This window comes from Theobroma umbraticum, unplaced genomic scaffold (genome assembly GCF_002168275.2).
Source record: "Theobroma umbraticum cultivar Fairchild unplaced genomic scaffold, ASM216827v3 scaffold_95.0, whole genome shotgun sequence".
Taxonomy (NCBI): Eukaryota; Viridiplantae; Streptophyta; class Magnoliopsida; order Malvales; family Malvaceae; genus Theobroma; species Theobroma umbraticum.
Window position 1 is genome coordinate 6,270,478 of NW_018397257.1, and position 15,070 is coordinate 6,285,547.

General features: G+C 33.4%; 2 protein-coding genes across 2 annotated transcripts; both read left to right on the forward strand.

The window, feature by feature from the left end:
- The first annotated feature begins 2,688 nt into the window (after positions 1-2,688).
- LOC110412755 (uncharacterized) lies at positions 2,689-10,344 on the forward strand. The gene is made up of 6 exons (XM_021423371.2): positions 2,689-2,825; positions 3,690-4,042; positions 4,151-4,645; positions 8,126-8,575; positions 8,674-9,171; positions 9,487-10,344. Exons 2-6 carry the CDS (start codon positions 3,692-3,694, stop codon positions 10,027-10,029), a joined length of 2,337 nt encoding a protein of 778 aa, XP_021279046.1. The 5' UTR covers positions 2,689-2,825; positions 3,690-3,691; the 3' UTR covers positions 10,030-10,344.
- Positions 10,345-11,264: 920 nt separating this feature from the next.
- LOC110412644 (pentatricopeptide repeat-containing protein DOT4, chloroplastic-like) lies at positions 11,265-14,364 on the forward strand. Its single transcript, XM_021423235.2, has 3 exons — positions 11,265-13,621; positions 13,738-13,785; positions 13,880-14,364. Exons 1-2 carry the CDS (start codon positions 11,265-11,267, stop codon positions 13,766-13,768), a joined length of 2,388 nt encoding a protein of 795 aa, XP_021278910.1. The 3' UTR covers positions 13,769-13,785; positions 13,880-14,364.
- Positions 14,365-15,070: the final 706 nt, after the last annotated feature.

Below are 15,070 nucleotides of genomic sequence, written 5' to 3' on the forward strand. Positions count from 1 at the left end.
AAACGACAGCAGATTCATTCCATGTTCTTGTCCAAAAAAATAACACCCTTTTAAAAAAAAAAACCCTTAATTGTTTATTTAATTATATTATAAAATTTGATATACATAAATATTAATTAAGATTTAAAAAAAATCAAATCCCAATATTTGGTTCAGAAATACTTTACCTCATTTTACTTCAGTTTTAACACATCTTTAAAAAATTTTATTCTTGAAATCCATAATGCTATTATTATTATTATTATTATTATTATTATTAATTTATCACTTTCAAATGGGCTAAATCGCTCTAGCAGTATTAGCAATGGTATCGGATTGGATCTTAGTCAAAGCCAAGCGTGGGCATATGATATATTAAGGGTTTTTGTTTGTTCTCCAATTATCAAAATCAATAGTAAAAAACAAAATAAAGAGAGAATCCAGAGTCAATTGGCGGATTTTGTCGGTTTTGGATCAGGTTGCTATTGGGGACGACTGTTTTTTCTTATAATTATTGTTTCGAGGTTTTTTTGGGTTGTCTGAATCAAATAATTTTTTTATTCCAAATGTTTAGTCGAAATATTCAAATTGGATTTGTAAATTGATAATTGCATGTCAAGTTAGTTGGATTCAACCACTCCTAATCCTTTCATTTAGAGGTGCACCAAATCTTTTCAAATTCAAACTATCATCACATAACAATATAGTGATTTATATTAAAATTTTAATATTGTGCCAAAAGTTCCAACTTTCATAAATAAAACTTAAAAGATACGAAAAAAATTATCTCATTCCCGCATCATTTTATTTGTTTTCTAATTCAAATAGTAAATACAAAGTAAGATTTAAAAAAAAATTATATTGGATAATAAATACTCGTTTGTGTAAATAAATAGATAAGCTTAAGCCTCCAAATAAATTAAGGTACTAGTAAAGTGATTGTAATTGAAATTGAATTATCAAACAATGTTGAATCCGGTACTTAAAATGATGATAAACGAATTTATTTAAATTAAACTTAAATAATTTAATCTTTATAAATTTAAATTAAAATAAAAAATTGAATGAAATTCAAGTTTCGAGTTTTATAATTGACACGTATTAATACATTACTAATCACTTTTATAGATAGTTCATTGTTTATTAAGAAAAAAATAATTCTTCTGTTGTTTTAAATATTTATTTCTCATCTAAATATTTTAATTTGTTTTAAACTGATTAATAAAAATGAATGGATTCTACCTCCTCAAGGAAGAAATTATTAAAAAAAATTAGTTTCATAAAGAATTATTATAAAAAAATTTGTACGGGCTTGCGTGCAGCCCAGCCGACACAATTTTTGAAACGCAAGGAATGTAGGATTAGGCTCATCCAAAAATGGGCTACAAGGTCTTAGTGTTGCATCTAACCCGACCCATTACGTACATTAATGGTCATTACTTTAATACAGTCCATTATGTTAATAATAACATAATAAGATTTCGATTATTTTAATACTTGTATGCGTGAAGATATTGTGCTTCGCACACATACCTTACAAATCCATAGTATTTAGCACAAGGTTGAAAACTTGTTTAGGTTGAATTGTGGGTTTCATATAAAATATTGAAAATATTAATAACAAATTTTTTATATCAAGAAATATGACTTATTAAATAAGAGAACAATACAATGATCATTAAATTAAATATTTGAATATAGTAATACAAATATTCATGTGCAATAAATGTGACAATATGTACAAATATATAATATAAGAATCCAAATCAATGTCGACAAAACTTTGTTTTTTTTTTTTTTAACATTAGGGACATTAGAGTTTTATTATATTGTTGTTGTTTTTGTAATTATTGTTATATATTTAACAATAATTTTTATTAATATTTATTGGTGTTTCCTAATTTTAATAATATTAAATTAAGTTAATACTTTAATTTGTGAATTGTTATCTAAATATTCACATGAATAAATAGTAAATATTTTTGGTGCATATATAAATTTGACTAAACATTTAAATAAGTTCTTAAACTATACTAAAAAGTCAATTAAGTTTCTACATCTTTATTACATTTAATTAAATTTTTAAAATTTTTTAGCAAATAAACTTTTTTCATTAATCATTGATTAAGTTCATTAATCAAGGTACTATTAGCATTTTTATTTCATGTCATACCATATGACAAGTTCAAATGTCATTTTGATGATGTTACTACTAACTGGTAAATGACGAGAGATTAAATATTATTAATTAAAAAAATTAATTACTTTATTTTCTAATTTATTGGTTTAAAATTTAAATTAAAACAGTTTGTGCTTAATCTTTCTTTGAAAGATTTATTTGATTTTTAATCTCTAAAATAATTTAGTGACGTAATCAAAATGACATGTTATCTTGTTATATGGTAGATGAATCATATAGTATAAAAGTGTTAATTATAACTAAAAAAATTAATCAATCATTAATGAGAGTAGCTTATTTGTTTTAAAATAAAAGTTGAGAGATTTAATTAAACACAACAAAAAAAAAGAGCTTAATTGATTTTTTTATATAATTTAGGGGCTTTTTTGACTATTTAGTCGGTAAATTTCAATACTAGCATTCTTGCTCAAACTACAATCATGGGGTAAAATAGTAAATACATAATTATTCCTTTCTATTTTGTTTTTAAAAAATGATTAAATGGTATGTTTCGACGTGAACAAAAAAAAAAAAAGAAGGAAGGAAAACCCGGCTATATTTTATTAAGTAACGAAAATAACTAATGATTCTTGTTTAATATGAGAATTTCGCCATTGACGTGAAAAGGAGCGGCGGAGGAAGATATAGACATCTGAACCAATTGCAGGTAACGTCATTCGACAACGCTTCTCTTTTCCCTCCTCCTTAATTTAGTTTAAATTTTTATAGGGAGGTTAGAAAATCTCGCATTTTGGAGTTAATTACACTTGCAAGAATGGGAAAAAAAATTTAATTCGACTCCTAAAAGACGTAATAATTGGAGGATGAAGGTCTTAGAAAACCAAGAATTTACCTTTGATTTTTGTCGCTGCTAATTACAGAGCATATTCCAGTTGCTGAATTTTTTCCCTTTCTTTAACTTGTTTGTTGGGGAGTTTTATTTTGTATGTATCCGTTTATTTATTTATTTGGGAATATGAAATAATGAAAATAAATAATCTGTTTTTTCCTTTAATTTTACAAACCATCAACTTATTTATGGCATTTTTTTTTATTTTGATTCAAAATTCAAATATGTAAAATATGGCTTGAGGGAGTGGACTATGTTGTCAGTGTTCCATAGTTCTAGGGGTGTAAACGAGTCGAGCCATAAATGACTCGTCACTGCTGAGTTGAGCTTTAGTAGTCGTTCGAGCTGAGTTCAAGTATTTTAACATTTGGCTCAAGTGCTTACAAGTCTAATCAAGTTTCTTTATTCTTTAGTATCTTAAATATATTCAACTATATAATATGTGTATAAATAAATTGTATGAATCTATTTTTAAATTAATCAAGCCAAATTGAATTGAGCTTGAGTTTGAGAAATCAAACTTGATCAGGCTCGAGCATTGAGTTTATATTAGAGATCGAATTTTGTACTGTATTGACTTAACTTAGCTTGATTACAACCCTGTTGTATACTGCTACTGAGTTTCCTGTCAATTGTGGTTATGTTGTTATATGGTGTTATTGTGTATGCTTGAATTTGCAGAAATGTATTGCAAGTCATATCAGACGTGTAGTTCCAATGCTCAAGAAAAGGGAAGTTACTTCCAGTGGTCAAGTGAAATGGACTCTTGCCTTGCCAAGATACTAGCTGAGCAAGTGAAGAAGGGTAACAAGACCGACAATGCTTTGAAGCCTGCAGCATACATAGGCGCCCTAACTGCTATAAACAAAAAATTTGGGTTTGATTTGACAGAAGAACATCTAAGAAATCGGCTAAAAACATGGAAGAAACAGTTTGGGATCTTAAAGGAGCTTCTTGATCAAAAGGGATTTCAGTGGGATGAGAAACAAAGGATGGTTGTTGCAGATGCTTCTGTATGGAATGATTACATCAAGGTATTTTTCATGCGCTTTGAGGCAGTTACGTAATATCACATCAAGGATTTTGCAAATACTATTATGTACTTGGCTGTGAATAATGTGATGGTCTTTTGTGTCTCTCAGGCACATCCTGATGCTAGGCAGTTCCAGGGAAGAACAATTGACAATTATTATGAGTTATGTATTATTATTGGCAATGATCAAGATATAGCAGGCTGTTTGGAAAATGGTGCAGTAACTCATATGCAATCTGCAGCCAACATAGATGGTCTAGACACTGCCAGTTCATCTGACATTCAGAGTGATGACAACCACATAAAAAACTTGAGGTGGACTGTTGAAATGGATTACTACCTAGGTAAGAGTCTTGTGGAGAAAGTGAAGGAGGGGTATAAACTGGATGGTACCTTACAGCCGGAGGCATATGATGCTGCTCTTTCAACCTTGAATGAAAAAATTGGGCTTGAATTGACAAAAGATCACATTAGGAATAGGCTTAGAACTTGGAAGAAACAGTATGGCGTTTTAAAGCAACTGTTTTCTCATCCTGGTTTCAAATGGGACAAAACACGGAAGATGATCATTGCAGATGGCTCAGTATGGACCAACTATGTCAAGGTATGTCCAGTATAACAAAAAATTTTACACATGAGATACCTTAGGACTATTACAAGCACATGGAACTGAGTTCTTTCAAAGCTGCAATGTCAGTTGGAAAAGAAAAGATTTTATCTGGGATGTTCTAATGGCCTAAAACTTTTAATAAATTAATTAGCAGTTGATTCCAGGTTCTAAAGCCTAATTTCTTCAAATGTGTATAAATCCTAATATATGGTTTTTGCAATGACCCTTGTTGATGACACTGTAAAAGGCTTTTCATTTACTAGACAAAAATTACATGCGTATACACATGGTTTTTTTTATTTTTGAAATTACCAACCTTTGAAAACTCTTTAGATGAGGAAAAAAAATGAAGATTGTGGATTGTGAGGAGAGAAATAACAGAGAGTGAAGGAAAGATGATTACTTTTTTGTCATTGACTTTAATTCAGATCACATTCTAAACAACTTGTGTAATGGTTTTATGCCATTCTGAATGTTTGGATACCCCTGAATGTTTGTAATCTGCGACTCTTTTGCATGGCATACCTGAAGTGCCTTTTGTGGTCTCCTCTTGCGAGATCACTTGTGAATAATAAATACTGCCTTTCAAAAAAGAAAAAAAACTTGGATATGAACGTAAATGATGAGACATTAATAAAGGTTCAAGTCAATCACTACTAGTAACTTGAGCTTAAGGTTTTGAGGGTCATGTAGTATAGGTCTGAAAAGTTGTTAGGCTAGTAGCGTTTGGGCCTGGGGCATTAGACTGTGTTAAGAAGTGAGTTGAGAGAAGAATTAAACTAGAGAAATGTTTTTTTTATAGAATTTAAATAATTTATTGGTAAATTTGAGGTTTTTAGGCTGATATATAAATTATGGACCACAGTTCGTTAATCACGTATCAAGACTCGAGCTGTTCTTTCACATGAGGAGTTTAATAGGATATTGTTCTTCCTGACCAAGGCTGCCATGTCATTGTCGCTGCTACTTTATGTAAGTAACAATCAATTGTAGTTTTGGGGTGGAAAGGGAAATGATGTCCATACTATTTCTATAACCTATTTCTTAAGTAGCATTATTTCCATACTAGCAGTTAGCACATAATTAAACCATGTCAAACATGCTTCATGAAGGAGAATAACGGGTTAAAAAAGTTTTTCTGATAGCATTTCATTTTGTTTACCTTTTTCTACAAAACTGCTAAGAGAATAAGTGTGTATGCTGCTCTCTTCTTTATGAGATCTGCTGTTTCTCAATGACCACAAGAGTCATCAGGTTCACTTTGTCAGAAGGCCACTATCACTCTTCTGCTGCAGGGAAATCCTTATTTTATTTGTGCACACCTACTCTGGTCTTGCTGTCCCATAGTTTTCTTCAGTATCAGGTGCTGTCTTCCTGCTATTTTGCCATGTTTTCTACCCTGCATGCATTTGTGCGGGAGTGTTGGTGTTTGGGGGTGAGGACAGTGTAGCTAGAAAATGAGCCACCAGATTAATTTTATACGGACTGTTATTATGAATACAAATGTTAATTTAGTAAATTTTCTATTTTGTTATGTATTTCATTATTAATGGTGGATGAGAATTGCTTTTTAGTTGTTAAAAGTTACTTGCTTCCTCATTGAATTCTTAATATACCTGCAGTTGGGTTCTGCTTTAGAACTTGAAATAATTGTATAAAAAATGAGTCACATGTGCTTGAAGTATGATTAAGATGGCTAGGGTTGTTACCTGGTGAAATGATAAAGAAAACAAAACCAAAAAAACAAAAATTGTGTGGTGCTGGTTCTGAGTATGTGGTTTTTCATTCTTGGTAGCTTCCACTTCTTGAGAAAATGCCAAAGTTCAGGACTACATTCTTCTCAAAACCCTTTTTGGTGGCAGTCACCAAATCTATGTGGTTTCCACAAAAGTAAGAATTTCTTTCACCAAACAGCAGTCAGTATCGCTTAAGTATGTGGAATGTAATCTCTTTAGCTTGTAACATATTTGCTTTAGTTTCAGATAGTCCTAATCAAAAGAATGGTTCTTAAACTTCTGATTTTGATCTTGGAGTCCTATTAATCTCCAATCCAAGAGTCTTCAGAAATCCAACTAATGTAGAATCTTAGGGCATAAAATTATTGTAGAATCTCTATTGGGATGTAGAGTACTGTAGCATCTCAGTTGTGCTTATGGTCTTAACAATCTAGGTTAAACAAGAATTTAACTTGGATTTGAACTGAGCTTGTAGAATGTACAATAGACTGAAAAACACTTGCAAGTTACTTCAAAGCTAACAATATTCTGCATATCAATTTGTCTTTTTCTTATTAAAAAAAAAAAAAGACATTACATGTTCTACCATTTCTCTTGTTCTCTTTGTTTCCATTCATTTTCTTTTCTAGTTCTTCCTTTTTCCTCCAACTCATTAATGAAACTTATTTTTCCTTTTATATAGTTTACTCTCTTCAACTTAGGCTTGTAGCTGTAGCCATTCTTATTTTATTAGATGTTAGCATGATGTGTCATAGTGGAAAACTGCAGTTTCAATCATGTTTGTCTTTACGTATATGCATTCACATGGCAAATCTTGGTTTTGTATAGAATAAGCAGAATATCTGCTAGAGACAACAAAATTGGAGTATCAAGTAAAATGCAATGCGAACCAACGCAGAATTTGACAAGAATTGTCTTTTTGTCAAAGAATTGGGTTCAGTTTAATCTAAAAAATGCACTTTAAGAATGGAGGAAAAAAAGAGCAAACCATTTGATGGCATTCACAATAAAAGAGTCTCTTCTCTGGTCAATGCACTTTGCACCCTAACACTAGAGGAGAGGAATAAGCCTTTCTTTGGATTAGGCTTCATTTCTTGTTGTACAAGCTTCTTATTTCCATTTGAGAAACATCCCCTGTCTGCTTCCTCTGGTTCAATTTATTCTCTTCTTCTGGATTTCTACCTTTCTTACTGGCAATTGCAAAGAACATTATTCATTTGGGTTGAGCTTCTTTTTTCTTACATTTTAATGGGCTTCTCATCTCATTTAAAGTCTCCTTTTATTTTTGGGATAGTTTATGTTATGCCTTTTTTTCTTAGGTTTGACTTTGACTATTTCTGTCAAAGAATAAAAGATTTATGCCATATGTATGAATGCCTTACACCTTTGATATTGAAAAAAGAAACAAAAATTTTGCAGTGCTTGATGTTTATATTTTATGATAAATTAACAGAACATGGACTGAAATAAACATAAAATATCTTTATGTTAATGTGTCCTACTCCTACCTCACTCATGCATCCCAGCAGTGTCTGTGAGTTTGTGCCCATGTTCATGCTTGGTGTTTACATGCATATGAGTTTATGCATGTAAATTGGTTTGCTTGTGCATGTGCATCCATCTGATGTTCTCTGAACAAGAAATTAATGTGCCTTAATTGAGTTGGATTGTTTACTCCTACTGTAGTGCAACATCTATTGTCCTTATCATCTGGCTAAGTTTCCTGCTTCATTAACAGGCTCACCCTGATGCCAGGATATTCCGTGGAAGAGTTATTGAGAACTATGATAACTTGTGCATAATCTTTGGCAACGACAATGAGGTTGCAGAGGGTGTTGATATCTCCCCTTTGCAGAATGGTGTCAAGGTGAAAGATCAAGCAAAGAACATGATGTGGACATATGAGATGGACCAATACCTCAGCAAGGTTCTGGTGGAGCAAGTCAAACTTGGGAATAAGAGTAAATTAGACAACAAATTAAGACCTCTAGCTTATGAGGCCGCTGTATCTGCTTTGAGTAAAAGGTTTCAGCTTGATTTGACAAGAGAGCATATAAGGAATCGTCTCAAAACGTGGAAGAAACAGTATGAGATTCTGAAAGAGCTTCTGCATCACAGTGAATTTGAATGGGATAAAGCACAAAATATGGTCATTGCAAATGATTCTGCATGGAATCGATATATTAAGGTAAAGGACATTCTGGTAAATTTGGATAATGATCCCCTTTATAATATACCGTTTGAGCCTTTTCTTTTATTTTGGTCTGCCTTCTTCTTTTGGAGCAGAGTAATCCTGATGCTAGGTCTTTTCAAGGACGTGTCATCAGAAACTACTACGAGCTATTTGCCATCTTTGGTTGTGATGATCTGCTTGAAAGTTCACTAAATAGTTCTAATGATGATGTAAGTTTGACTGCGAATAATGAAGCTGCAGATACTGAGGAGTTGTTTTACGGACAGAGTGATGTTGCAAAAGACAAAGGGAAGTACATATTATGGACAGATGAGATGGACCGGTGCTTGACAGAACAGCTGGTGCAGCAAGTGACTCTTGGAAATAAGCATCAGAAAAGTTTTAAGCCTGTGGCATTTAGAGCTGCTCTGTCTGTTCTAAACAAAAAGTTTTCATTGGACTTGACAACAGAAAATATTGGAAACAGGCTCAGGACCTGGAAGAAACAGTACAGGCTTGTGAAAGAACTCCTCTCTCAACGTGGATTTGAATGGGATGAGGGACAAAAGATGGTTATTGCTAATGACTCGGAATGGAGAGAGTGCATCAAGGTACAGTTCATGAAACTGATTTAAGAGTACTTCTAAAACCTATTATGGATCAGTCAAGTTTACATGCCATTCAAGTTTAGCATGCAACTGTCTCGTTGATCATGATATTTTACTTTCCAGTTTCTTGGAAATGTCAAATTGAATGATTTCTGGCAAAAAGTTTCTTCTTTTAAAAAAAAAAGAAGAAAAATTGTAAACTATTATGCACATATATAGAATTCTGAATGGCTAATAACAACTCTTGTGGCTGAGATGCTTTATATGCATGTGTTGCTTTCATTTCACTCTTCTCAATTGATCTGTACTGTTTTCCAGAGAAATCCTGATGTAAGCCGCATACGAGGACGGTGTATTGATAATTTCAGTGAGTTAAATATTATTGTTGGCAATGAGCTGGCAGTCGGACACCGGTCTGAAGCAGGTGATAGAGTTGTAAATCCTATTCAAAATAGTGAAGAACCTGTGGAAGCCCCAGTACAAGTCGTGGTTGATGAAGAAATGGGCCATGATAATACTGATGATGACATGCAAGTTTCATCTCAGCAGACTAGAGCCAGACCTTCTTCTTCTTCGCATGCCAAGGAGGCATTAAAGAGGAGGCGTGTTAGTGATGCAATGTTAGAGATGATGAGTGATATGGCAGCAAATATTGGTAGGATTGCTGATGCATTGACAGAAAGCAAGGCAGTATGCTTGGATGAACTATTTCAAATGGTGCAGACTATTCCTGAGTTTGATGACGATCTTATAATCGATGCATGTGAGTACCTTTCTTTTGATGAGAAGAGAGCCATGATGTTTGTGAAATTGGATGAGAGGTTAAGAAAAAAGTGGTTATTAAAACGATTGCGGGGTTAGGGTAGTTGAAAATGGGAAAGATTATTGTACCTCTTTAGTTATTATATCTTCTTCTCTTTTTAAGTTTTTCCCTTCAGGTTAATGGTTGCCTTAAGTGGCATTCCAGACCCTAGATATTTCTCAAATAGTAGAAAGGCATCTTAACTGTTAGGAACAACCATTAGCATTAGTTTCTTTTTCTTTTTTTTTTTTTTTAATATTTCTATATATGGATTGATAGAATTAAAGTGACTTTCCACTATTTTTGGAATTGTAATGGAGTTGAAATATTGATCTGAAAAAATTGAGTTGAAAAGGAACCCCAAGAAAAAAAAAGATAAAGAAAACTGCTGCTTTTACTAAGAAGATGACTTTGATGGAAAACTCTGAAATTGCTTGGTAGCATTAGCAGTTCAAATTAACTTTTGCAAATCCAAATGCATCGTCTAAGCATCTCAAACTATTGTTTGGGCTGGATTCGCAAGCGGCCTATGCCCTGTACCATCAGCTTAATCCTTGGTCTCAAGCCATGTTCAGGCTTTTGAGTTTATACTTGTACGAATAAGTATGGTATAATAATGTTTATAAAGTCTTGAACTATTAAAAAATTTAAATAAATTTTTATTTCTCTTTTCCATCAAGTTGTTGTGCTTTTAATTTGTATCAAATAGATTTTTATAATTAATAATTCACTAATTGTCAATAATCAAAATATAATTTATTATTTTATGATTATATAATATTAATATGACATTAACATAAATAATGAAAACGTAATCACATAACTATGCTATATCAGCTTGTCAAGTATCATTATGCCAACGTCAAGAGTTACAAAGCAATAGGAAATATTTTGAATAATGATTGATAATTATAATTAAAAATTTATTTTATTTAAAATAAATATATAAAAACCTGATTGAAAGTCAAATAAAACTTTATTTAAATTTTTTTAAATAATTTATGAATTTTTTTAAATATTATGTCAATAATTATTTATTATATTTTTATTTTAATTAAAAAAAGAATTCGAATTGGAGGCTTTAAATGCTATCATTAATTCAAATAATGGCATTTATGTTTTATATATTACTAATAAGTTTCCATTTCAATATTGAATTAATAACTATTTATTTAGTCGATGATAATTTATGAAATTATATTTATATACTGAGATATTCTAAACAACCTGAAATTCCCCGTCTTACTTTCACGAAAGCAGCAATATTCAAGTTATTACAACTTACAACAAAAGCATGCACGTAAAACCATGTCAGTGTAGCCTAACCAAAGCTCTCCTTTCACTCTGCTCCAAGTCCAACTCTTTTCTACACATCAAGCAAACTCACGCCTTGGCCATTCTCCATGGCGTCCTCCCCACCAATATTCCTCTCTCCGCCGCTCTCATTCTCCGCTACGCCACCTTCAATTCCCCTTCGAATTGTCACCTTTTATTCCAACAAAGTCTTCCGTATTCTCAAACACCCTTCTTATGGAATACCTTCATCCGTGCTTTGTCCGTTGCTAGAATTTATCACGACGGATTTCAATTTCATATTTATAATAAAATGATTCGAACCGGAATAAAACCGGATGATCATACTTTTCCTTTTGTTCTCAAGGCCTGTGCCGATGCCTTTTGTTTTCAAAAGGGTTTGGAGATTCATGGGACTGTTATTAAAACTGGGTTTGGTTCAGATATTCTACTAGGGAATACCCTTTTGTTGTTTTACGGTAATTTTGGGGGTTTGACGGAAGCGAGGAAAGTGTTTGATGAAATGCGTGACAGAGATGTTGTGTCGTGGAATACGGTTCTTGGGGTTGTTTCCATTAATGGCATTTACTTGGAGGCGCTTAATTTGTTCTCCCAGATGAATTTGAATTCTGGGATTAGGCCCAACATGGTTACTTTTGTCAGTTTGTTGCCTGTTTGTGGAGGGGTTGGAGATGACGGGTTGGTGAGGCAGATTCATGGGACTGTTGTTAAGGTTGGTTTAGAATTTGAGGTTGGTATTGGGAATGCATTGGTTGATGCATATGGGAAATGTAGGAATGCGAAGGACTCGGAGCGAGTTTTTGATGAAATGGTGGAAAAGAATGTGGTTTCTTGGAATGCAAGAATTACTAGTCTAGCTTACATGGGACTTAATAAGGATGCGTTGGATATGTTTAGGTTAATGATGAAGGTAGGGCTGACACCTGATTCCATCACTATTTCAAGTATGATACCCGTGCTGGTTGAGTTAGAATATTTCAATTTAGCAAAGGAGATTCATGGTTTCAGTTTGAGAATTGCTATTGAACATGATGTTTTCATTTCCAACTCATTGATTGATATGTATGCAAAATTAGGTCATTCAAGTGCAGCTTCAAATGTGTTTCAGCAAATGAAGCTGAGAAATATTGTTTCATGGAATGTCATGGTTGCCAATTTTGCTCAAAATAGGCTTGAATTAGCAGCTATAGAACTACTAAGAGAAATGCAAACTCATGGTGAGTTTCCAGATTCTATTACCTTAACAAATGTTCTTCCAGCTTGTGGACGAGTAGGGTTTCTTCAAAATGGAAAAGAAATTCATGGTAGGACAATTCGTCTGGGGTCCAACTTTGATCTGTTTGTTTCCAATGCTCTGACAGACATGTATGCAAAATGTGGATACTTAAATCTTGCTGAAAATTGCTTTAAGACCTCCCTTAAGGATGAAATCTCTTACAATATTTTGATTGCAGGCTATTCTCAAACTAGTGATTGGTCAAAATCTGTGAGTTTATTCTCAGAAATGGGCCTCATTGGCATCAAGCGTGATGTAGTTTCATTCGTGGGTGTTATTTCAGCCAGTGCAAATCAAGCTGCTTTCAAGCAAGGGAAAGAGATTCATGGACTGGCAGTAAGAAAGCATGCTCATACTCATCTCTTTGTTGCTAACTCCCTTTTGGACTTCTATGTTAAATGTGGACGAATTGACTTAGCTAGTAAGGTCTTTGATCAGATTCAATATAAGGACGTAGCTTCATGGAACACTATGTTGTTAGGTTATGGAATGCTAGGTCAATTAAATATAGCCATCAGCCTTTTTGAAGCAATGAGGAAAGATGGCATTGAGTATGATTCAGTTTCATATATTGCAATTCTATCAGCTTGTAGCCATGGAGGATTAGTAGAGAAAGGGAGGGAATACTTCGAAGAAATGAAGGCTCAGAAAATTAAGCCAACACATATGCACTATGCATGTATGGTCGATCTACTTGGCCGGGCTGGCCTACTGCAAGAAGCAGCAGAACTTATTAAAAGCCTGTCCATTACCCCAGATGCTAATATTTGGGGTGCTTTACTTGGAGCATGCAGAATCTTCGGAAATGTTGAGCTAGGGTGTTGGGCTGCTGAGAATTTGTTCAAGTTAAAGCCCCAGCATAGTGGATACTATACAATTCTTTCAAACCTGTTTGCTGAAGCAGGGAAATGGGATGACGCAAACAGGATTAGGGAACTGATGAAATTGAGGGGAGCAAGGAAGAACCCTGGCTGTAGTTGGGTTCATATCCAGGACCAAGTACATGCTTTTGTGGCTGGACAAAGGCTGGAGAAATTGGATCCAGCTCTCTGGCTTGCTGAGTACGGTTAAATTTTGTTGTGATCATTTTAAGATTTAGTTTGGCTGTTCATCTGATGAGATTTTTATTGAAGGAGAGCTTCAACAGTTCTTTGTTCTCTTGTTAAGGAAATTTTAGGGGTGCTTGGAAATCTATCCATCCCTCTTAATCTACCTTAGTTGAAAAGTGAGTCCTGGGGAGCCTGGTTGTCATTTTATTTTTTTGTGATTTGTATGGGCATTATTAACGTATCACAATATTCTTTTCTGTGTATTGTCAGGGAAAGAGAGGCGAGCGGAGGGAAGAGGGAGAGTTGAGGGTCGGCATGGCCACACCCGCCGGCCTGATTCGATGCTGTAAGGTTGTCTCACTGGGGTAGAGATGGAGAGTTCTGATCCGCAGTTACTGTCGACCAAAGCCCGATGGGACTAGGTTCCACACTGTTCAGCATTTTTTGACACCGCAGGAGCTCGTACATCTCCCCCAGTTCTGGCCTGCAACTGCCAACTAGCAAAGGTAGAAAGGGAAAATTAAATGCCAAAAAAGGAAATGGGAGGCCCAAAAAGAAAAATCAAGATAGTGTAAGTAGTATTGTAAAATTAATTAATTTGTCTATTAAAATTAAAATTTCTTTTAACTGCGATTGAACTATATTTAGTTTAGTTTATTAGATTGAGTCATTTTAGTTTATTTAGAGCCAAAATTGACTTAAATATTCTTCTTTGTATTAACATATAAGATTTTAGTTTTGGTTTTGTAATTTATTTTGGCTTACATACATTAATATACAATATTAGTCAATAAAATTATAAATTCAGAGAATTTTTTTTCTTACAAAAATAATTGCACTTTAGGGAATCTAACCTTGATCGTTCATGCAATGTAAATTCCTTTGAATATTCATCCAGTATAATATAATTTCTGTAAATTAGTTTATTATGCTGAAGTACATTAATATATGCACATAATTTTGTCTTCACATCAAATTTGACATGTTGGACCCACCCTCCATCAACCCCAAAATTTCCATTTACTTTTGTTTTTCCAAATTCTCAAGAACCAGTGTTTCTTATTTATGCAGCCTTGAAGAAAAAAATTCTCATTAAGATGATAATTTATATATTCTCTGTCCTCTATATTTATAAAAAAAAAAAAGAGTTAAAAAGGATATTCAAATAAGCACCGAAAAAAAGGATTGGAGTTAAATTATAAGAGTCTAAAGTTCTGCGTGGTCAAAGTATGATGGGTAAGGTGGTGAAGAATGAAAGGAGCAAGGTAATAAATGAGGAAAAGACTGTGATACGGACTGACAAGGAGCAACAAGGAAGGAGCGGTCCAGTTTAACACGAAACAAGAAGGAAGGCAGCAATTCACAGAAGAAAGACAAATGGATTTAGCCACCACAACGGGGCCTCCATTAAAAGGGTATTGCAAAACTTTTTTAAGCGATCCCTCAAACGCATGAAACTCG

Bases quoted from the DNA above. Each gene is read 5' to 3' on its own strand.
- LOC110412644 (XM_021423235.2), top strand. From the start codon at position 11,265: ATGCACGTAAAACCATGTCAGTGTAGCCTAACCAAAGCTCTCCTTTCA. The intron at 13,622-13,737 runs GTACGGTTAAAT...AGGAAATTTTAG, and splicing joins CCAGCTCTCTGGCTTGCTGA to GGGTGCTTGGAAATCTATCC.
- LOC110412755 (XM_021423371.2), top strand. From the start codon at position 3,692: ATGTATTGCAAGTCATATCAGACGTGTAGTTCCAATGCTCAAGAAAAG. The intron at 4,646-8,125 runs GTATGTCCAGTA...CTTCATTAACAG, and splicing joins TATGGACCAACTATGTCAAG to GCTCACCCTGATGCCAGGAT. The intron at 9,172-9,486 runs GTACAGTTCATG...ACTGTTTTCCAG, and splicing joins AATGGAGAGAGTGCATCAAG to AGAAATCCTGATGTAAGCCG.